The 25698-nt window shown below is 39.4% G+C and overlaps 1 protein-coding gene across 1 annotated transcript; it reads left to right on the forward strand.

The window, feature by feature from the left end:
* The first annotated feature begins 1851 nt into the window (after positions 1 to 1851).
* LOC139745548 (alpha/beta hydrolase domain-containing protein 17B-like) lies at positions 1852 to 24687 on the forward strand. The gene is made up of 2 exons (XM_071655939.1): positions 1852 to 2891; positions 24106 to 24687. Exons 1-2 carry the CDS (start codon positions 2245 to 2247, stop codon positions 24338 to 24340), a joined length of 882 nt encoding a protein of 293 aa, XP_071512040.1. The 5' UTR covers positions 1852 to 2244; the 3' UTR covers positions 24341 to 24687.
* Positions 24688 to 25698: the final 1011 nt, after the last annotated feature.

Raw genomic sequence — 25698 nt, forward strand, 5'->3', positions numbered from 1 at the left:
CTCAAAAAAAAAATGTGCTTCGATTTCAAAAGTGATTGGTATTCTTTCTAGGTTGAAACCAATTTTGACAAAGAGCGTTCTTTTAATCTTGTCTTCTTTAGTTTTACCATTTACATCAATTATTGCAGTATTGTATGGGGTAACTGTGATCCAAAATTGATTTTTTTAAATTTTATTTGCATAAAAAAAAACACCACCACCCGACTACTTGGCATTCAGCTTATCTATATAGCCCATCAATCCTTTACTCAAACAACTGAAAATATTAAAAGTGTAGGATTTTCATACCTATCAAACCGATATTCTTATGTTCAAGTATATACATCAACAAATTACTACCCTATGAATGAAATCGTGTATATCACTTTTTTCTTTCAAAGAGAACATGAAAAAGCACATTTATATATCAAATTATGGGGATTAGTCGATATTTTACTATTAAACCATAAAATGGTCTAAGATTTTTTTAAAATGTTTTTAGTCCCCCACCCCGAAGTCCCTTTACACTTGAAACACAGTATGTATTGTAAAAGGCACCGCGAACCGCGCGACTGCTGAGCACATTCACTTGCACAGCACTCACCGCACCTCACTCTCTAGTATCTTTATACAATATTGTTGTTGGCATCGCAATGTGATGCCAGAATAGCTGTCAATCTGGCTTTTTTTTTTTGGTTCTTTTCTTTTGTTTTCGATAAATAGCAGACATGATGTATGTTTCCCCCGCATCTCTTTCAAGTCTGTTGTATCTTCACTCTATATGCTATATTTTACGACAGTCTTCTGCATTCACATTCACAATGCATACCATAATTCAACCAGATCATTTGTTTCACTATCCTGAGTAGCTCCCAATCGACGTGTTTTCTTATTCTTTTTCTTTAATTTCTGTTAACAGCCCATTGTACGCGTTAGTTTCAATTACTAGTATGTTCGGGTGTACAAACTGTATGCCTTATAGTGTTGAAAAAAAAAAGAGAAAGACATGACTGTGTTAATTTGTTATATATTGTAATTATAATCTACCTAAAATAATGTAGAAAATTCCTGATGAATTCATTTGAAATAAAATTGAATTAAACTGAATTAAAGTTATGAAAGTTATGACTAAAAGGGATAAATTCAAAAATTTAGTAATTATTGCCATTGCACTGACCGTGAAAATTAGCGAAATTTCACCTAATATCGTACTTTTGCCACTTTATATATTACCACTGGTATGATAGTAAAAATTAAGATTATATATCTCAGCGCTTGCATATACAATATATATATATGTGTGTGTGTGTGTGTGTGTGTGTGTGCGTGTGTGTGTGTGTACATGATTCGAGAGAATGGTGCACTTGAATGTTTTAGACAGAGGTTCCTGTTTGATGGAAAGAAAAAAAGATAAACACACACCCCACAATTTGAGAAGCGGTAAAAAGTCAACATTACACATGATATGTAAACGCACATATTATGTGCCCATATAATCACACTCAACTTCAAGTCAGACTAATGAAATGTAATGTTTGCAGGGGCGGATCCAGGAATTCTGTAAAGGGGGGGGGGCGTGACTAATATTTCTGGTGCCACTTCCGGGTTTCATTGCAGTATTTTCTTTTTATTTTCTTTGTTTTTAACGAAAGTTAAAGGGGGGGGGGGCGTGCGCCGGTTGCGCCCCCCTCTGGATCCGCCACTGCTTTGGTGCTCCTGCCCCACCATAATAGGTGGTGGAAAATCCTCTCGTGTTTGTCATGCCTCCATTTCTACACTGCTTATGATAGGACTGACCATATAATGGCATTTTATTATGTGTGGTACTGTGATGTATCTTTGTGGAATTCATGTTACAAAGACTTTACCCTTTGTGTGTACTACAGTATTATTCGTCATAAATATCTCTCCCACGTGCGAATAGTTGAATATCGACTTACAAAGTAGCTCGGTATGTTTACTTTTTGTGAATGGGTTAGGGCGAAAATTGGTGAGTCAACCGAAAGTGCGCATGCGCAGTCCAATTGCAGGAAGTCGTGACGTCACTCAACACTGGACGTCACTTTTTTGTATGGTTTCTCTTGAAGTGGTGTGTTCGGAGTCGTATGTTAGCACAAAAGACCGATTAATTTGCTGATATACCGTCGTTTGAAGAATTTGACTGTAGTTGACTGCAAGCATCTTCAGAGTTGAGTGGTAATGTACAAGTCGGAAAGTTAGATCTTTCGTTAGTTTGTAGGAATATCGTGAAAACCCGCTTCAAAGATGAACGGGCTTTCGTTCAGTGAGTTGTGCTGTCTGTTCTGTTGTCCTCCTTGTCCCTCTCGTATAGCCGCAAAGCTGGCATTCCTGCCACCAGAACCAACCTACTCCATCGTCACTGATGACACGGGCACCCGTGGAACGTTACACCTGACAGAAAGGGCAGAATGGCAATTCTCAGACAGAGAACTAGAATCAATCGAGGTGTTTTACACCCGCAACAAGAGAGGAAATAGGATAGCCTGCATGTTTGTACGCTGTGCTCCCAACCCCAAATACACCATACTGTTCAGTCATGGAAATGCTGTGGATATTGGACAGATGAGCAGCTTTTACATCGGACTAGGCTCCAGGTTAAACTGTAATATTTTCAGCTATGATTATTCTGGTTATGGAAGCAGCAGCGGTAAACCACTGGAGCGCAATCTTTATGCTGACATCGAGGCAGCTTGGCAGGCCTTGCGGTCACGCTATGGAATCAGTCCGGAGAATATCATTCTTTATGGACAGAGCATTGGAACCGTTCCTACTGTGGATTTAGCATCTCGCTACGAGAGTGCTGCTGTGATTCTACATTCCCCTCTCATGTCAGGCATGCGAGTAGCATTTCCAGATACAAGAAGAACATGGTGGTTTGATCCATTCCCAAGGTAAATAATTATTTTTTAAATACAGCTGTATGTCCTACCATCATCTAGTCACGTCTTTTTACGACAGAAAGCAAATTATTTTATGGACTCTGACTATTAAAATAGTAAAGATATGGTCTTTTGAATTGTGTAACGTTAGATCGGAAAGGCGCTGTCAACTCAAAGACTTCCAGTGCGATTTGTCCTCGTTCCCCCCCCCCCCCCCCACACACACTGATTTTGCCATACCACTGCCTACCATTCTTACACCATCGATACCACCCAATCCTTGTATTAATGGGCCGAATGCATAAACGCTAGCAATTGCTTGTGCTAGCCTTTTACTCGAATCTGTATGCATAAAAACAAGCAATTGCTTGCGAGCAGAAGCTTTTGCTAGCAAGCACAAGCAATTGCTTGCTGCCCTCAAGCAATTGCTTAGAGACCAAGCATTTGCTTAAAAACGTATGCATAAAACGTACCTTTTGCTAGTTCTTGCTAGCAATTGCTTACGATTTTCCAAGCTCTGTAAAATGAGCTTGAGCTTTTGCTTAACCGGAACGTTCCCTTTTTTAATCATTTTCATATTCATGAAAGAAAGACCACACTTGTGAAGGAGTGGTATAAAACTACAAGAAATTACTCTTGAGTAGTGTAAGACACTTTTTCATTTCAACACCGGGAATGTCCAGTGGTTAGCACGCAAAATGTGGTGAAAATCAGGATGTCTGACTTCGGTGGAGAGCAAGGAGACCTCTCCCGGCGTGCGATCTGGCAGATCCGGGCTACTATAAGCCGCAGTGATGGGAATCAGCCAGTATTACGTGTGTGTGTATAGATGTGTGTGTATGTGTTTGTATTGCATTTCATAGCTCTTCTGCTATGTCAGGAAATGTTTCCTCACACACATGCCCTTTCAAATACATGCTGTCACACTCGCCTTTGTTCTTGTGTTCGCACAGGCGTGAAGTCCCTTTTGTTGAAAACGCAAGCAATTGCTTGTGCGGGACAAGCAAAAGGTAATAGCATTTATAAGCAAAAGTTTATGCATATAGATTTACCGGTAAGCAATTGCTTGAGCTAGACCTTTTGCTACTCGAGCTTGTGCTTTTGCTTGAAGCAATTGCTTACAAGCAATTGCTTGTTTTATGCATTCGGCCCATTGTGTGGACAGATGCACGCATGCATTCATGTGCACATTTGTTAGGCTAGTGGTGGCTGGTGGGGATTGGTGTGGGGGACGTATGGAAGCCTTGCCAAGGTGCTATCTGCTGAACTTGCAGTTTTGTACTTAAGGTGCAAGCGAACAGAGATGAAAACATCTCACCTTCCTTTGGTGAGATGTCTTCACATTACACAATTCTCAAGTTCACTAGGATTTCTGAAATTCATCATTTGTGAAAAGAAGATTAGACCCGCGGCTAGATAATTTTAGGACTTGACAGCATTTGTTTTGTTTTTTTAATCATGTGACAAAGTCTTTCTTTTGTGCAGCATCATTCCCTCACTTTGACAGCCACATATTGCAGCACTTAGATGAACATACTGTACCAGTTGAACTTGTGACATGGTCCTGTGCACACACATCACAACTACAACTGTACATGATGTGGCCGAACATGACAATGAAAGAGTTGGAGAGAGATATTCAATGTACAGATTATGGCAGTTTTACCCACATTATTCAAAGTAAATGCTTGACATATGTACATATGTAAACCAGATGCTAAACCGCATACAAAATTACACAGTATTCCCATCCAGACACAATTGGTCATTAAATTTAAAAGGCTATAAAAGCATAGAGCTACCCATGTCAACAAAAATGTAAGCACATTTGTGCAGCAGTTGTACCTAAATTGAAACACTCATTTTTATACATTGTACATTTAATATACACAGTTTTATGTCAAAGTAGCCAAGAAATAAAAAAATCCATACCATTCGTTTTTTATTTTTTTATTTTGCTGGTACATAGGACCTACTAGGATGACAATTAAATGGACATAGCATACCAGTCTCAATTTGTTACAAATACAACATTTACATAATGTGTGAAAATGTATTTGTCTGTTTCAAATGACATGTACATGTCCCTTCATGTCCTACACGTCTCTTGTAGGCGTAGCAAGGGTCCAGGGCCTGCTCATGGGCCTAGGAAGCTTGAAGGCTCCCAGAATGCCCTTTGGCACCATCTTCCATACATAGCTTTGTTATGGCACATTTGACCACAGTTTGATGAAAGAGCATTTAACCACAGTGAATGAGCTGCCATCCACATACAGTACGAAAGTACACCTGCTAGCAATATTATGACATTTGTGGACACTCTTGACTCATATTTTGCAAGTTTATGTATATCAGCAGATTATCTACTCCTCCCCCTCCCCCCCCCCCCCTTCCAAGCCAATGCTCAGTGTGGAACCCTTCTTGAAAAAAAAAGAGAAGAAGATGAAGAAAAGAAATCAGCAAGTTCCTGTAACTGTAATGAAACCCCTCCATGGATCGCCCTGGTATCAGCATTCTACCACAGCACAGGGCAATTCCATGATTTAGGAGGACATGGTATTTAATCTTTGATGTCAGTATCACAAATGCCATGGATGTTCAGAAAACTTTAGGTTTTTTAAATTCAGTACAATAGAATTTTCAACTTCGTTGATTTTTGCAAGATCTCAAGCCATCATTAAAAATGTACATGTGGGACTGAAAACAAGATTTACTATCTCTGTGAATAATTGGAGTTGTATCTTTAGTTTTATAAATCCTGATTTTATAGCAGTTTTAAATGTCACTGCAGTTTTCATACTGGTTTACAACCTAAGATACAATGTTTGTACATGTTTACCATATCTTCAATCGCCTTCTTTCATTGACTAGGGTCATTAGTAGACGTTTACATGCAAGTTTACATCTCCTGTTGGAATTCTGCTCAGAGCTGCAGTTCGCAATCACCAACACCACTTTCCAGCAGAAAGACAGCCTCAAGACAACCTGGATGCATCCCAGGTCCAAACATTGGCATCTCTTAGACTATGTCCTTGTGCGCCAACGTGACCTCAGAGATGTTGTGCAAACCAGAGTGATGCCCAGTGCAGAATGTCATACAGACCATCGCCTCGTACGATGCAAGCTCAGCCTTCACTTCAAGCCACAGCCAAAACGAGGAGGTCCGCCCAGGAAGAAAATCCAGATTGGTAGTCTGAAGTCAGCCGATGTGAGAGCCAACTTCCAGTCAAATCTTCAGTTGAAGTTAGAAGGTTCAGACCCTCCCACAGATCCCTGTCCTGAAACGCTTTGGGCACACCTGAAAACTGCCATTCTGCAGTCCTCTAAAGAAGTCTTAGGGTTCTCCACAAAGAAGAACAAAGACTGGTTTGACGAAAATGACAAAGAAATCCATCAACTACTGGAGAAGAAGAGGTCTGCCCATCAGGCCCACCTTGCACAACCATCATGCTCTGTAAAGAAAACTGCCTTCCGCTCTGCCTGCAGCAATCTCCAGCGCAAGCTGCGATTCATCCAGAATGAGTGGTGGACCAACCTCGCCTCGAAAGTTCAGCTCTGTGCCGACACCGGTGACTACGGGGGCTTCTACGAAGCTCTAAAGGCAGTCTACGGCCCCTCGCACCAAGTGGTCAGCCCCCTGCGCAGTTCAGACGGCCAGGCACTACTCACTGACAAAACATCCATCTTGAATCGCTGGGCAGAACATTTCCAGACCCTCTTCAGCGCCGACCGCTCTGTCGACGAACCGACAATTCAACAGATCCCACAGCAATCTGTGAAAGAAGAGCTAGACGAAGTTCCCACCCTCGAAGAGGTCATCAAGGCCACAAACCAGATGAAGTGTGGCAAGGCTGCAGGCATCGACGGCATCCCGCCAGAAATTTGGAAGCATGGAGGAGCTGCATTGCTTTCAAAACTTCATGAACTCTTCCTATGCTGCTGGGAACAGGGTAAGCTACCACAAGACCTCCGAGATGCTGTCATCATCACCCTCTACAAACACAAAGGTGAAAAGTCTGACTGTTCAAACTACCGAGGGATAACTCTCCTCGCCATCGCCGGCAAAATTCTAGCAAGAATCCTTCTCAACAGACTAGTACCTGATGTGGCAGAACTCCACCTGCCAGAGAGCCAGTGCGGTTTCAGATCGAACAGGGGTACTACTGACATGGTATTCGTGCTCAGGCAGCTCCAAGAAAAATGCCGTGAACAAAACAAGGGCCTATATGTCACCTTCGTAGACCTGACAAAGGCTTTCGATACTGTGAGCAGGAAAGGCCTTTGGCAGATCCTGGAGCGTCTTGGCTGTCCACCCAAGTTTCTTAACATGGTCATGCAGCTTCACGAAGATCAGTGTGGCCAGGTCAGAAACAGAAATGAACTCTCGGAACCTTTCCCAATCACAAACGGTGTGAAGCAGGGCTGCGTCCTCGCACCAACTCTCTTCACTATCTTCTTCAGCATGATGCTTAAACGGACCACGGATGACCTCGGTGACGAGGACGGCATCTACATTCGATACCGCACCGATGGTAGCCTGTTCAACTTACGACGTCTACAGGCCCACACCAAGACTGTAGAGCAACTGATTCGAGAGCTACTTTTTGCCGATGATGCTGCCCTCGTAACCCATACAGAGGCTGCCCTGCAACGTGTAACATCCTGCTTTGCAGAGACATCTCAGCTCTTTGGTCTCGAAGTCAGCCTGAAGAAGACAGAGGTTCTCCATCAGCCTGCCCCCCAGGAAGCGTATTGCCCACCCCACATTACAATCTGTGAGAAAGAATTGAAGGCAGTCAAACAGTTCACCTACCTGGGATGTATCATCTCCTCTGATGCAAAAATCAACAAGGAAGTGGATAATAGACTGGCAAAGGCTAATAGTGCTTTTGGCAGACTCCACAGACGTGTCTGGAAAAACAAGCACCTCAAGAAAGTCACAAAGATCAGTGTTTACAGAGCTGCGGTACTTACCACCCTCCTGTATGGCTCTGAGTCCTGGGTCACTTACAGACACCACCTACGACTCCTGGAACGTTTCCACCAACGATGTCTGCGCTCTATCCTCAACATCCATTGGAGCGACTACATCACAAACGTGGATGTGCTTCAACAAGCAGGGATCACCAGTGTCGAGGCCATGCTGTTGAAAACGCAGTTGCGATGGGCAGGGCACGTCACGAGAATGGAGGATCACCGTCTACCCAAGATCACTCTCTATGGTGAACTCTCCACTGGGCACCGTAACAGAGGAGCACCAAAGAAGAGGTACAAAGACTCTCTGAAAAAGTCTCTATCTACCTGCAACATCGACTATCGGCAGTGGTCATCCCTTGCCGCTGACCGAGGGTCCTGGCGACAAACAGTCCACCAATCAGTGTCCTCCTTTGAGAACAACCGTAGGGCTACTCTCGAAGAAAAGCGAAGAAGGAGGAAGAACCGTGTTGCCACAACACAAAACCCGGACTTGTCATTCCCCTGCAGCCGTTGTGGTCGATTGTGCCTGTCACGAATTGGCCTCTTCAGCCACCAGCGAGCTTGCGCCAGACGTGGACGTCAATGCCCCTAAATCTTCGTTTACGAAGCAAAGCCAAGACATGCAAGTAATTGCCTTTTAGGAGTACAATGTACAGCCTGCAGGTCTACACTTGTTGGATGTACACCATTTACAAATTGTATGTGTGTATTGTAAATGGACATTGTACAACTACTTGGTGGATGAATACCATACTTGTACATTATGTCACATAGTGGTGTACATTGTATGTCATGTTCATTATTGATCAGCCTTGGCTTTAATAGTTGAAACTACATTTATTTTGATGCAGCCTTCAAAGTGTGATATAACTACGTGTTTATTGTAAATTTTAGGAAGTCATGCTGTTGAGTGGTTGCTGTACATGTTTCTTGGTGAGTCATAGTAGCTGTGTATCATGTCTGTGTAAGAGCCCTGTCCTGTTCAATATTTAGCAACATATGATGTACGACGTGCATAGTGGTATACAAGTGTACATAGTACATTATGATGCCTTTAATATGAGGAGTTTGGAACCAAACCTTTAAATTTTCATGTCCTTTAGGGGGAAGCAAGTGCACATGCCTTTACAGATGATAATTACACAATGCCTTTTGAATACATTGGTAGTCTTATCCTCCATAAAACAAAATTTGAATCTTTCACAATACAATGTATTTCATGCTATAGGCCTACTTCCAAAAAAAAATATTAATGGCATGAATTTTTATGCTACAAATTGTAATTTCTACTGTCATTCAATGCAGATACGTGTAAGTGTGGACAATGTTTTTGCATCCATTTTTGATTTCATGAATCTTGGCTCCTCACGAAAATTGTGAAAATGTCATGCACCTGAAAATTTCTGGTTTTACAAAATTACAGTAGGGATATACATACCTCAGTGTAGTATTTTACAATGTACTACTAATGCTGTAGGTAGACCCATAACACTTTGTACATGCATCGCAAATGTTTGTTCTGAAGTCCCAGTCCCACACAGAAGCCTGTTCAATCATTGTGGAAAAGGAGGTCATTAAGATGGGTGACTCACAAGCTTCACACTATAACACTGTATGGAATGAGTTGTTATGTGTCAAGGCCGTGATGACCAGACCATTTGAAATGTACAACGTACACATGGCAGATCCATACAGGTACTTGTATGTATATTAAGGCAACTGTAACGCATTGTATTAAAGGTGCTCTCACTACAACAGCAAATTTCCATTGTAAAACTTCATGAATTAAAACATTCTTGTTTAATCACAAGTAATTGCATTGATGTGCAGTGTACTTGTAGTTGTAGGTGATGTTTTGTTGTTAAGATCATTTCTGACTGGACAATATTTGCTGTGTGTCCAAGTAAATGTTGCATATAATGTCATGCATGTTTTCACAGAGATGTGTTCCCTGCAGATCTAGTGATGATTATGTGAGAACTCGTAACAAGTATAGCTAATTTGGTCACCTACAGCTGTAGCTGATGCGAAACTCTTCACATGATGTACCTACTGCATATATTACGAAGCAAGAAATCCAAAGTAGAGTACTTCATTTTGACAAGTATGAATGCAGCAGTGACCATTTGAGTAGTACACGCTGTACAAGGAGTTACCATAATGGCTTACAATGTACAAGTACATGTACAGTAGTTTATCGGGCATGTCAATGTGAGATCCCCCCATGATGCCTTGCCTAAAAGAGCAATTTGCAAGATCATCACTGAATTGATTGACCTCTGTCCACCACTGACCACTCTCTGTGATGAATGTTGTGAATCTTTTTTTTCTCCTCCATTCTGACATGGAGGTCAAACAAACCCTGTTTACCAGAGAGGTTCTGCACCTACTGTACGATGCTATGTAAAAGTTTATTCTGAATCACTGGGAGTGGAATATTGCTTGATGTACAGTACATGTACTCTTGACACTCTATATTGTGTATACCGGTTGTAGATTTGCTGTTTGTGGCACCTTCAGAATGCGTTGCATCTACGTGTACAAGTGGACAAATACATTATATATTGGCTACTACATTGTACATTGTAAATCACCACTGTTGGAGTCATGTAGCATTATACCGGTTATCATGTGGGATTATGGTGTTTCTCTAAATTTTGCAACTGAGATATATATACATATAGCAGACAAGTGTTCTACATACCGTACACATTTCACACAGTACAGACTAATGTGTTGGTCATAATGCAGGATAACCATAATAAATAGCCTTGTTTATCTTTCAGAAATGAGGAAATAGCCAAGCTATCAAGTACAGCGCATGATACTTTTACAGTTATTTTGCACGCGGACAAACAAACAAACAAACAAACGGTAATGAAAACATTTATAACCTCCTCCCTTGGCGGAGGTACCCGGTCATAAAAAAAAAAGATGGGGGGGTGGCTTGTGCACCCCCCCCCCCCTTTAATTTTGTAAAGGCGCCTCCCTTTTACGGAATTCTTGGATCCACCCCTGCATTGCGTCCAGTTGCATGTGAGGCAGGACCACTTTGTTCATCGTTCATCGGGTTGGATGCACCCTGGTCTTTACCAATACCATGGAGTTATGAATGAATGAAGTGGGATCTTTACAGTTCATGAATTGTGACTCTCTCACACAAGTGACCTTCATTTATGTCCTACAGTATCTGAGGGACAGAGTGTTTTGCCTCTTTAATACTAGAGGGGATGATATAATTACTTGCAACATTGTTGAGTTAGACTTGGGTATTGAACCCAGGTCCTTTGGATCTTGAGGCTGACGACTGAGCGGAATCACTGCCCCCGTTACTACAGTATGGTTGCCAGTCAGGTTTTATAGTTCACCTGATAACAAAAAATGTTCCATATGAGTGGGTGATGGAGTTAGCAAAACAAGTCTGCCATAACACTGTGTGCAACAAATTTGTGTGATACATGCCTTGTATTAAAGCTCTGAACACATTGAATACATTGTAGCTACAGACTGCACCAAAATCCTCGGCTTAAAAGCTTATCTGTTTTCAGACAGGAAGGTTGTGACCTATAAATAACCAGCCAATGATTTGTTTTTTGTCTCAACCCTGTAAAGTGTGTGTACGTGCATGCACCATCTGTTTATCCACTTTACTTTCTGCAACAACTCTGTATTTGAAATGTTGAACTTAAAATGTGAATAAAAGTGAGTTAATGAATGAAATATTTATGTAGTTTTGTAAATGTAAATGATTATTTAAGTATTTTATTTATTTTTTGGAGCAAGTTGCCCACTTGGCAGAGCTCCATTTAAACTATCAAAGGCATAATTTACATGTACCATTTGCAGATGAAACAAAAACTCAGCATTAGTGCTTGAAAATAGTTCTAAAATGTGAGTTAGTAGGGATAGAAACAACCACTATAAAAAATTGAATCTGTTTAAATCGATGTTAAGTGTTGGTAAATAGGCAAAATGTGAACAAAAGTTATAATAAAAATGTTTCCAGACCAAACCGTGTACAGTTACGGTTTATTGAGAAGTACACTGATATCTCCTTATATTTTAGGCTTTATTGTTAAAATTTTATATGGTACGATGTTATTTTGTAGGAAGTTTTGTGATACAACAGACCTACGATGTACACATATGCATCAAATGTGATATCTTGAACATTTTTTAAATCACTGCTTCCAAAGGTAAACAGGACCTTTGAAGAGAGCAACAACAATAACAACAACAACAGCAAATCCATAACATCTAGACTTGTTACTAACACTGTGTAGTCATACAAATGTAGTTATAGTATACGTAACATGTACAATGTCATCCCATTCAGGGTTGGTTGCAGAACTTTCTTTTGCCACTGTGTACATGTACATGTACACATTCAGGTGAATCTACCGTACCTTTCCTGCTGTTGATTGCTGGTGTCAAAGCAGATATTGCCAAGTACAGTTGGACAATATGCACACTATTATTGCAAGTTTTGTAATTGCAGTCTGATTTATTCTTTTCAAATGAAAGTCACGTGGTCAATTATAGAAGGTGAACATCCAGGGAAAGAACATCTAGGCCCTACATAATTGATCACCAAAGTAAACTTTTTACTTTTATCTTTGACAGTATATTTCCCCTCTGTTCATCTCCCAGGGTGGTCCACGAGGGGTTTTAGCATGTCGCTGCAACATGCTAAAATTCTTGTGCAACATCCTAAAAAGCCAGCAACATGCTATGCAACATCCTCAAGAATTTGCAACAAGCTCAAAGTAAAAGTATTCAAAAATGTGCAAAACATGTGCATAACATAAGAAACATCAAACTACCAGGTACTTTAGACATTTGTGTGCAAAACATGAGAGAGAACATTGAATGTAAGCAGCAAAATATTGCGTACTACGTACTCATCATGTGCGCTCCGCGCATATTCAATTTCTGCAATATTCTCAGATTCTGAGCTTGCAACATGCTAAAATTTCAAGTTGTGGACCACCCTGTCTCCCATCATGAAAAATTGCCCGCTGACAGTACAGTGCACTCCCGTTATAACGAAATGCTCGGGACCGGCAGTTTTCTTTCGTTATAACGAAATTTCGTTATAACCGAACAAATACAATATATAACGAAAATAAGGAAACCACGTATATACGTCATATTCTGTTTGCTGAGTACTCATCATACACTGGAAAGCTATAGTACTGTATATGTGAAATGTGATGGGATAACTGTATTACAATAATAAACGCAAGTTCTCCTCCGAAACTGTGCGTGACACAAGGACCGAACACACAATGACGTGAAGCGTTCACCCATGCAGAGACGCTATATATGTTTGTTCCGCTACGTATTTTTGAAAGCAATTCGCATTTCGTTATAATGGAGCACATTTCTTTTGTTTTTCTTTGTCTGTAGCGCTTGGAAAAGACTTCATTATAACGGAAATTTCGCTATAACCGTGTTCGTTATAAGCGAATTTTGTACCATAGACTTTAATGGTGATAATTTTGGGACCAGAAGATTTACTTCGTTATAACGAAATTTCGTTATAACCGTGTTCGTTGTAACGGGAGTGCACTGTATGAACATTGAGGATTCTTTTTTGCTTTTTTGCTTTAATTTAAGAGTACTTAGTAGACTTACTTTTCTCAAGCATGCATTGGCTGCTGCCTCAAACAGAATTACATTGTTTTAAATTAAATACAAAGAACTGTATGGGTTTATATATCATAGAGCTGTGTCAGAAATCTTATTCTACACTCTCTGTATTGTGACTTGTGTCTTTTCCTGAGCATCTTGAGGATGGAAATGATTCAGTGTCAGCAGCCTGATGAATCATGATCCCAGTGGAAAGATTAAAATGAAAATAGTGCTCCACCTGTTCCATTGCCACACATATATTGCATACAAATTTGTGCACTTTTCATGTACATGCATGGAGATTGGAGAGTTAAAAAATGGCTCACTGTCACACATGTAGCGATATACTTGTACATGTCTGAAATGCCCAAAATGTACAGCATAGAAATTAGAGAGTAGTTGACAATGATAGATAATGAAGTTTACAGTGAATTATGTCTAAAGTTCAAATAGTCTGGCAGGTTTTAGTTTTTACTCTTTTTTTTTTTTGTACAGTACGTGTACAATGGTACATATCATACACATTGTAGCCATTAAAAAAAAAAAAAAAACACTTTACAGTATGAAGGAAAGCTTCAAGTCAATTTTTAGAGCGAGTATCATAAAAGAGGTGTTTACACATTTGTAGCTTTACAAATAGCAGAACATCAGTAAGACTTGTTGAAATGGTATTTACTACACCAGGGCAAGGGGGTAGGCCCTATAGCTAAACTATATATGCTACAAGTGGACACTTTTAGCCCTTGCTTGTCCCTTGCTTGTCATAGAGTATGTTGTTAAGGATGATTTTCTTCGTATTGTAAACGTTACATTGTAAGTCACTGATTTTAATTTCATGGTAATTTGGAATGTCGGCCTACATGTATACATGTACTTGTAATGTACATGTATGCTGTTCAGTGGTTCTTGGAGGTTTCAGTTGCACTGGGTGCACCAGGCATTATTGTGAATTCAGAAAGAGTCCTTGCTCTGTTTTGTGACTGTGCTGTGGTTGCACCCCACAACCTTTCTGTAGTACATTGTACCCTAGCAACTCACATTGGTGATTGTGACTCATATCCTTCAGATGTCGCCAGGGTCAGCAGCGCAAGGATGAATGATCCACAACATGAATTACATACAATGTTGTATGGCACACTTCAGCTGCACCAAGACTGCATTCCACAAGATATTACCCCCTCTTGTTTAAATAGGCGTTTGGGCAATCGACTCTGTACCCTAAACTAATTAAGCAGCCAAGTGCCAATTCATTTTCCCTGGTATATGTACTTGTCCTATACCTTTGTATGCTCCAGGCAGTTACACTAGAGATAGGTTTGTTGCACCCTGAGTGAAAACAAAAGTACTTAAAGAAGCATTTCTTCAGCAAAAAAGCTGTCAGACTCCTTGAACTTTGCAAAGACCAAATTAGTGTAGACGTCATTCATGATTGTCTGTCATTGTGTAATAAATATATTTTTTGCTGTATACGATGTACTTTATACATTTCTGTATGTACAATGCTTTTTTAACATTTGCATTTCAAAATTTCGAAAGACTGAATTAATTTTTTTTTTTTGTAGGTACAGTGTACTGTAAAACGAGAAATGTTCGCGTGCATTTTAATTTCGCGAATTTCGTGAGCGTGAAGATTCGCGAAAATAAAATGTACGCGAAAGTTCTTTTGTACACTATATGCACTGAATGCCAGTGGCAGTTCGCGAAAATTTCACGCCGCTAAAAAGGCCGTCGGCTCCAATTCGCGAAAAATTCATGCCGCGAATATATCATGTTTTACAGTACTTAAAGAGGATTTGATTCAACACACCATTTTTTTTTTGTGTGTGTGTATTACTATTCAAGCATATTCACTCATCATCACCTTCAAATTGATTTGGAAAAAGTAAAACAACCAAAGAATGAACATGTGCATAAGAATATAAGGTAAATAGAACTTTCTGTAGGTAAAAATTTCATATGCTTATGATAGAACAGAGGAGTCAGTCTCTGTCACATGAATATTACAGTGTACATGTACTGTATGTGGGTGACAATGTCTTTGCCTCACAAGGTTCCATTTGCCTTTGCACTGATCTGCTCTGTAGTTCCTTTTACTTTAATATGATTTGGAATGTGAAAATTTCAAGAAGGAAATCCATATTCCTGACAGAAAATTTCTGACAGGAATTTCCTCAATTCTGCATTCATGAAGAAATCAATGATTTCTTAGATTTCAGTATTTTCTTTTTTTTAGCTTGTTCTGAGCGGGGGAGGAATGTTGTGTACTTCCTACAAGATACAACTTGTGTAAGAGCAAGAAGCCCCATGTACTAAAATCATGCCATGTTTACTCTTTGTTCCTTTTTGATGATTGTCTTCCACAGACCAGGGTTACAATATTGTACATTGTATGCCCTATCAAGACATGGACAAAGGCTTGAGATTATCATAAACACAGTAGATACCTACAGATTATTGTGCATTTATAATACACATCCACTGATCCAGGAAAAGCTTCAATCCATGTCACGAGTGCACTCTTTGTACGATTTGCATTTAATACTCCGAGACTATACTTCATCCTTATGTGTCCAACCACTGAGATGGAAAGAATCCGTGGTTTTATCATGCCAACTCGTCTTCTATACTTCAGCTTCACATCAGGCTACATCCAATTATTTGATTCAATAGTAATAATCGACTTATCCAGGGCTGCACACTAACCCAGTTTTTCCCCTACTAGTCCGACCTTTCTGTCGGGCCAGTAGGTACCCAGTTTTCCAATTTTTACTGGTCCGACAGTGATTTTTACTCGTCAAGGACCATCTGACCAGTGCCAATGTATGCACAGCGTTGACTTATCAAATTGAGTATGTAACAAATGAAAACAGAAAAACTGACCATCTAAATGAATATTATTTATTGGTGGAAAATTGAGCAAATGAGTTACATTATGAAATGCTCTCAAGAGCAGGTAAGAACAAAAATGAATTAATTATGAAAAGAATGTTTTGCATGCAATTGTCAAGTCCTGGATTTTTGATTCAACAAAGTTCAGCAGTGGGACATACAATGTATATTGTTCATGTACAATGGGAGGGAGGGGGTTCGATGCAGCGCTACATGTACAGTGTACGATGTACACCTCCTGGAGGTTGTGTTTGGTGTGTGCAGCTTTTTTTTTTTTTTCTAGCAGTAAAATGGGATATTGGTCTCCATAAATAAGTTAGATTTATAAACTATATTTGATATGTTATTTGTTTGTATTGAGATACATTATGTACCATGCGTATTTATACACATAATACAGAACATACAGTAACTGTTAACTTTCTCTTGTCACATACTCATACAGGATCTCTACTGGCTGCATGTTCACCTGTAGATTTACAGTGTAATATATATGAGTCAATTGCATACAAGAAGTGGCCTGTTACTGTACACTTCACGCTGTATGGCAAAGGCTTACAGCTTGCTATATATTGTGGATGGAAAGATGGAAAGCTACAATGTACTGTACATGCAGTAACAGCTCAAGATCCAGCACGTGCAAGCTGACATTCAAATGAATTCCTCTGGCTATCATTCTGTGTAGTATGTATTTGTGTGTGTATATATGTGTGTGTGTGTGTGTGTGTGTGTGTGTGTGTGTGTTTGTGCATGTTTGTATGTGCATATGTGTCTGTTTGTGTTTGTGTGTGTGTGTGTGTGTATGTGTGTGTGTGTGTGTGTTTGTGTGTGTGTGTTGGTTGCTGCATGCGACAGATAGCCTTACCCCGGCAGTCTGTTCATTATCATCCCCTTATCATTTAGATTCCAAATTGGCCGTCAGTTTTGACTTGTCAACACAAATTTGTTCCAGTACGGCTCAGATGCTGCCGGAAGGTTTGAAGTGCGGGGTAGTAGCCATGCTGCAAGAAGGAAGGGAGAATATTCAATCTGAAATACACATACAAAAATTAATCAACATGACTTACTTGGCATACAATTGTACAAATATGCTATGGTAGATCAAAAGAGTGTTTTTTGTGTTGTTTTGTGTTGTTTTGTTTTTCCTCGTTGCTTTTTATGGTTTTGTTTTGTTTTTGTAAATTGTGCACAGATGTTTATTCTGTGCATGTTTCTGTGCTCGTCACTGCCAAACCATCAGAGTAGAATGACTGTAGTGTTTTACATAAAATCAGCAAAGACCACACAATATTGTCAAACAAAAGTATTGTTGTTAAAGCACATTAGCAATTTACCTGTATACACTGTACAATGTATATTGTACAGCTGTGATTTTTTGGATGTGCATTGCAAGAAGGGAACCTTTCGTTACACACTTACAACAAACACTGTATAAAGACATTTATACAATTGTAATCCCTGCTGTCAGTTATTGTTGCAACAATAATCTTCCTAGATGTGCTGAAACATAATGGATTGCTTTTAATGAAACTGATGTACTGTGAAGGTTTCCCAGAATAAGCTTGGGAACCATATGTTTACACATGGAGGCACAGTATAATGCATTGTGTACAGTTTGCTACATGTACTGGGTACATGCATCTTGTGGGTGAATCAGGAAGGAATCCTGTTTGAGTATCAATGAAATGCCAGTGGTGCCAAAGGTCCTTTGACAGTTCCGCTTCTCAGCCTTTTCATGTTGCTATCATGTGAACTTAGTGCAATTGTTCTGTACCTATTTGTACATGTACAGTAAATGTAAAAGTACTGGGGAGGTGGAAGGGAGACCCTGACAGTACATTATACAATATATATCAACAATGTATGTACTCTATTCATATAAAGTTCTGCATGTGTAACAGTAATAGTGGCTACTTGTATGCAGATGTAGCTCACAAGTCCACCTTTTGGTGCTCATGGGGCTTCAAAAAAATGGAAAGATTTTCTATCTATACATACAAGTAGGCCTATGATGTACAAACAAGACAGCAGAGAAGAAAATAAACAACAAACAAACAAACACATACAGCTTTACCAGATAAAGAACATAATTGTTCTATAAACATCCTGGATTGCAGTTATATAATCCTCAGTGTGAGAGGAAGAGATATGTTTTAAGTTTGGATTTGAATGATTCTGTAGGTGATACATGTAGTTGATGTACATTTTAACTGAATAGAAACTGATTCCACAGTTTTGGTCCCATAACAGAGAAAGCTTGATCCCCCCCCCCCCCCCATGTTTTATTCTGGGTGTTTGGAGTATTACAGTGCATCTGATGATGAACGTAGACTTCGTGTTGGCTTGTATGTGTACATTGTATTGGGAATAGAGTCACATAGGTATACGGGGGAAGAAGAGTGAATTGAATGATTTACACTAAGAACAGAATCTTAACAATAAACATACAAGTGGTAGTGCTACATCATTTGTACATACTGTACTACAAATTTACATGTACCATGCCATTTTCCATTTAAAATGCTTTAATTTCCTACGGTGTAAATCAGTATAATATTGCTCATACATGTACAATGTAGGCCTACATACAAAAATACAGTGTACATTATTTGTAGTGTATATACAAAATGCATGTGTACTGTAGTGCAGCTGTGTTTCTCATTCTATTTTAATTGATGTAAAGAAGTTTACTGAATAGTGAATGTATTTCCTGCTTTCACATGACAAAAGCAAGCACAGTGTGAATTCTGACAGAAACAAAGGTGCTGTAGTAGTTAATATTGATCCATGGTGCTAGAAACCCACTTGCCCAATTTCCCAGGGCAACTACATTACAGGGGGTGCATAGTTATGTGTACAGTCCTTGCTTATCACAACGTCCACTGTTGGATATAGTATGACTCTGTACTTGTTTTTAGTGTTATTAATCTGTCAATGTTTTCATGTAACATCACAAAATTTAGCATAGAAAGAAAACCTGCTCCTATCTCATGATATACCTGAAAACAAACTTTTTCATTTTTCCAAGACACAAAATTTGGCACCTTTGAAGTTTTGAATGTTATTACAAAGAAAAACCCTATGTGATAGTGCAGTGTACAATGTACTTTGATCATTTTGCTTTCAAGCAGTTGACACAAAAAGAATTACGAAGGAGACTTCAAAATGACAACTTAAAATTGCTAGTTTTTATCAATAGTATGCTATGAGAACTGATCTGTAGACATTCCAGTGGCCATGCTGTAATACAGTATGTGTACAGTAGCTGTCTCGTTATTTTCAGAAATTTGCTTGTAAAGTTTCTTTGGCCTGCAAGACTGTTATCACTCTTTCTTTAGGACAACCTCATTCTGGTAGATGTAGCCATTTTCAGTTTACAATCTACATACCTTGATGTTGTTTTCATGTGTACTTTAAAGCTATCAAATCATGCTAGTGAAAATATCAGAGGAGGGGTGAGCTGTTAAACTGTCCTCACCGTGACCTTTGAAAGGCTGAATCACCTTAACTGAGCATATGCTCCCAAATAGCGGTGAGTCTGCAAATGTGCCCAGAATCCACAAGCAGCTGTGCTGATTGCAGCCCCATTTCTGCTACCCCTGCACAGAACATGTAGAGATCATGGAGTTTTAGGACAGCTTTTCATTTAACATATGGGTGGACAAAAATATACATGTATTGTACACTGCGCTGTAGTACAACTCATCAACCTGTAGTCTTTAATTTCAATTTTGTATTCCTCGTCTGTCTTGTCGATAACATTATGGGGTGATTGATGGAGCACGGATTTTCACTCAGAGATAATTTGTTTTGTAGATCTAGCCATGATGTGATTACTTCAATGACTTTAAATTTAATCAACTTGTGGTGTTCCTATCCTTTCATGTGTATTAATTGTGCTCACCCCAGCCTGTCCTTTGTTACTATGAGGTTGCTGTGAGTTTCTGCAGAACTGCATCAGAGCAGCTGGCCATATGCTTATGTAGAAGTGTATGGTGTGTATCAGCATGATACATAATGTACTTCATTATTTGTCCTGGGCTCTGTCTGTGAAGTCATGAGAATATCATTTTTACATGTGGGGCTATGAAAATGATGATAATAATGATAATAATAACAAGAACAACATTGGACTCTTATCAAGTGCTTATTCTACCTAAAAAAAGTACTCATATTGCTGTGAAGACCAGAAAATTGATAGGATATGCATTACAGACAATATATTATCACAAAACATATGAGAACCCCCCTCCCCCAAAAACAAGAACAACAACAACAAACAAACACACACCATACAACAAACATATTTATCAAAAATATACTATGTGCGTGTATTAAAACACTTATCAATGTAGATTAAAGAGATACATGTACATGTAGGTTGAAGGTTCAATTTGATAGCGTCAATAGAAGGTGCTTGTCATAAAGATAGTTAACATGTGCAGACAATGTTCTTTTTGTCCTGTCTGAGAGTTCGTGTGATAAAACTTTAACATCATAAATTTACGAGTGAACGCATTACATTTTATCCTTCCTTTAAGGACAAGTTCACCTTCATAAACATAAGGATTGAGAGAATGTAGCAATATTAGTAGAACACATCATTGAAAGTTTGAGGAAAATCTGACAATCCGTTCAAAAGTTATGAATTTTTGAAGTTTGTGTGCAGTAACCGCTGGATGAGAAGACTACTGCAGTGTATGAATAACTTAGATGTCACATGCGTACAATATAAGGAAAATATAAAGAGAATTTCACAAAATTTCATCGTTTGAAAAAAAGTACACATTCCCTTGACTCGTTACCGACATATGTTATGGGTAATATTATTCCCCCTGCCTTTAGAAAGAGGCAAGTCAAGTGGTCTTTTATTATGCGAAAAAAGTGAAAATATGTTGAATTTTCTTTACATTTTCTTTACATTTTCTTTATACTGTTGTACGCATATGACTCACAAGCTGTAGTAGTCTCCTCATCCAGCGGTTCCAACACAAAAATTTTAAAAATTCATAACTTTTGCATCGATTGTCCAATTTTCCTCAAACTTTCACTGATGTGTTCTACTTATATTGCTGCCTTTTCTCAATCCTTATGTTTATGAAGGTGAACCTGTCCTTTAAAGTGATGTCAATTGTACATGACTATACATACTACATTGTAGGTACCAGTATTCCTATCTTTCAGTGGTTGATACAGGTATCCGTACAACGTGTATGTTCATTTTTTTTTTCTTTTCTGATATGTCACTCACATACATACAGGAAGTATGGCTACAAGTACATTCATTCAAACTTACTGACTCTGAGACAGACTTTTTGGAAAGAGACATCTTTCTATTTGCTACAAGTCAATAATGTGCATACATTTGTAGCTATGCTGTTTATACACATTCATATTAGGCCAAGTAAAAAAAGAAAGTAGTTTCTCGTCCGGGTTTTTTGAGCAAGGCGATGAGGGAGGTCCTTACTATTTGATATCTTACTATTTTTTCAAGGATCGTCAAAATGAAAGTAATATGTGTTTCTCGTCCGGTAATTCTGAGAAAGGTAACGAGAGGGGGCTTTACAATTTTCTATATTCAATTTATGAAATGAAATATCACTCTGGTAGCTGTGTTATGAGACCAGGTCCCAAGTGTACGTCTTGCCTGCACTCTGTGCATTTTCAAACAAATAGATATATGTGCCATGCTTGAAATGAAACTTCATGCATGCAAAAATACATTTGCTTTTTCTTTCCATAACAGATGTCAAGGGAAAATGACCATCTTAATACTGGTATTTAGTGTTGTAATGGCTTTTCTGATACCAGTGTACTTGCAATTCTGATGTATTGTGCTATTAATTGAAACAGGTATAAAACATGTCTTTCAACAAATGTACGACTGAAATAAATTCCATGATATTCAAAACACTGCTTTATTTATTGGTGTTTGTGACTTTTTGTGTCCACACAGCTGGTATGTATGCTGCAGTTCTTCACAGTACAATTGTAGCACATTCAACTGGAAACTGGCTTGTACAATTGCAGATGGATGTCAAAATGATACTGATATGGCATTCTAGCATTAAACGTTTAAAGATGTTTCTTCATGTTCTAAAAAGACATTTGATAATCACTCATTATTTGGATGATGAATGATTGTATAACAGTACACACTACAGATGATACCACTCACGGCTGTGTCCGTGAATTTACATCGTGAAGAAAAGTATCCCGCTGAAATACGAGACAAACCAGAATCCGTGGAAAAGTTATTTATTTTGTAGATACACCCATTTAATAATTCTACATTTGCTGGAAAAGCTCATTCATTTTCTCTTCAAAATAGAATGAATCGCCGTGACAGACCAGGGGATGGGGACCCTGGACAGCTACAAAACACGCACACTAGTCTTCTTTGCCGATATACGGTGCGGCACGGCCACTGCGCTGGCACCAGGGAGGTGTGGACCTCCCTGCTGGCACCGTACCTTCCGACACTGCACACACATGTACATAGTCACAATGACATGAAAATGTATACAAACTCGATACCGTACAATCCTCACAAGCATTTGTACAGTACAATTCATCCGCTTAAAATATCAGAAACGGGGAAAAATACGAACAACGCGCGAAATATGCGTGGAATATCAGCGATTGTTCGCAAAAATGTTGCCGCTATAGCGTTCACGACGTACCGAGTGCGCTGTACATCACAGCCCAGTAGGCCGGCCCGCCGCGCCGCCCATCCAACTACAGTGCAGTTCGACTGCTTTGTGGGTCATTCCTTCTTGCCGATCGGCCGAGCTCGCAGTGTGAAATGCATGCGTTATTACATACGCACTACACACAGAAGCTACAGCTGTACTACAGTCTACAGCTAAGTAGAGGACGCAAGGCGTAAAAAATTAGAAATGAGACGTCACGATTGGTAGGTGAATTGTCGATCTCTTTTTTTTTCGGCGGCCGAAAAAATAGTAAATATCAAAAAAAGTCGATGCGGCAACTGAAAATCGATGCGGGCGGGGAGCGGGCTGGGACGAAAATTATGAATTTCTTGGTATTTTCAGCGCCATTTTGAAAATAGTAAATAGTAAAAAAATCGATGCGGTGGCCAAAATCGATGCGCGCGAGGACGAGAAACTGGTTTCTTTTTTTACTTGAAAAAACTCAGTGCATCATTTTTCTTTTTCTATTATAAAATATGGTAGTTTGTAATGAATTAAATTCAAGAAGTGTTTCTCTCACAATATCTTGAAAAGGAGATGCACAAGTATGAAACCAAGTAGAGTTGCCTCATGGTACTGATAGTAGCTCAAAGTAAAAAAACAAAACAAAAAAGCCAGAGTAATGTATTTAGATACTGTATCAGCTGTTATTTTCGTGTACAGATATTTTTTCGAATTAGGAGATAATGGACATTTTCACAATATGTTGTTTTCGTGAATTAACACATGCCGTAATATAACAGTGCTTTTAATGATATTACCATACGTAGCGTATGGTGACATTTTCACATGTTGTTGAATTTTGTGGTCCAATACTGATTTTCGAAATTGGCAATAACTAAACCCTCCCAAAAATAACAGCTTATACAATATTGCCCGCTTTCAAGTGTCAAGGACGAGTACAGTTTGGGATCATAGAAAAAGTTTTGTAGATTACATGTATTTGTCACTCGTCTACCGTGATTAATGATAATATCAATCTTGTAACTTTTATCTCTCCTGTCTCTGTACAGCATTGACAAGGTGTCCAAGGTGGCATCACCAGTTCTGGTCATCCATGGGACGGAGGACGAGGTGATCGACTTCTCCCACGGCCTCGCCATCTACGAGCGCTGCCAACACACCGTGGAGCCGCTGTGGGTGGAGGGGGCGGGGCACAACGACGTGGAGCTCTTCGGCCAGTACCTGGAGCGCCTCAAGAACTTCATCACTCAGGAGCTGCCCAGTCTACACGCTGCTGCATCATGATCATAGCCGGATCCCTTGTATCATCTGTAAATATGGTTATGGGGGGCAGGGGTGGTGGTTGGTCCCTCCCTTTCCCCTCTTTATCACCCATCCCCCACCCCCCTGCTTCTTGTACATTGAACTGTACACCTGTATGAAGCTTATATAATCTATCAAACATAAATGTATACTTGTAACATTGGTTTGTGAATATTAATAAAAGCAGTTTATTGATACGGCCTATTAGTTAAATATGTACACACTGTAGGCCCTATGGTCTTACTTTGCTTTATTAGTATTATTTATTGCAATGAAAGATGTAGAAATGGCCATACACTGAGGTGCGGATCTTGTGTTATGAAGAGTATGTCATATTATTTCTGTAGGGTAGCACTGTATATTGGCATACTGCAGTTTGGTTACATTCTCTTTGCAAATCAATTACCTTTTGCACTCATGTTTCATGTTAATGAATTGCAACCCCACATGCTACTCTGCCCCAATTTGCTGTTCATTCCCTATGATGTGCACTTATAATCTGTGTCATTGCAGGACTTGCAAATCTGAGTGTACTATTTTTTATGCAATTGTACACAAGTATCAGTTGTGATGGCACCTACAAAGCTTTTAAATTGAGGAGTCTTTTTTCCAACCATTCCCCCCCCCCCCCCCCAACAAATCTCTGGAGTATGTGGTAGCTTAGGCTGACTACCATCCAATACAAACTACCTCCCTCTTGCTATGGCTGTTTTAAGATTGAATACTTACTTACCGTCAGACATGAGTGCTGGAAAAACTCCAAACATTTGTGTTTTGTCAAACATGCCCTCATGCCATGGCATGGAAGCTCAAGTATGCATGCAACTGTTGACATTTCCTCTGTTGGTGATGAAACACATTCATCATACATCTTTGAAGAAGCAGGAGGGAAAAGTGAAAGGTAGAAATGACGAGGCAGAGAAACAATTCATGAATGGTTTAGGGATGTTACAGTGCAGTTTCGTGTAACGTAAGGTTGTACATTAGTATTGTAATGTGTTTGGTGAGATGTTACGTGTGCAAGACCAAGCCCTTGTTTCGCTTCCTTTTCTATTTTGAGTGTGCATTGTATTTAGTTTCCAAGCTCAAGTATGATTTGCATGTGTTCACTCATCAGGTGGCACAGTTTTCCACAAATTATTCCCCATTTATTCCCTCATTATAGTACATACACGTGTACATTGTACTCGTACATGTATTCATGTATGGAAAGTGATTGGCACTGGGTAGTTTCTCCTGACAGGAAATGATGTCCGTTTGTCCATATGGCTACCAAATGCAGGCAGGGGGTGTGACCAGCACAATTTTTCAGTTGTAAAATCAAAGGACGTCTAAAAAAG

This window comes from Diadema antillarum, unplaced genomic scaffold, assembly GCF_040938485.1.
Source record: "Diadema antillarum isolate AM-2024a unplaced genomic scaffold, OU_Dant_1.0 seq00001274_RagTag, whole genome shotgun sequence".
Classification (NCBI taxonomy): Eukaryota; Metazoa; Echinodermata; class Echinoidea; order Diadematoida; family Diadematidae; genus Diadema; species Diadema antillarum.

Coding starts and splice junctions, on each gene's coding strand:
- LOC139745548 (XM_071655939.1), top strand. CDS start 2,245: ATGAACGGGCTTTCGTTCAGTGAGTTGTGCTGTCTGTTCTGTTGTCCT. Junction 2,892..24,105: donor TGGTTTGATCCATTCCCAAG/GTAAATAATTAT, acceptor GTCTCTGTACAG/CATTGACAAGGTGTCCAAGG.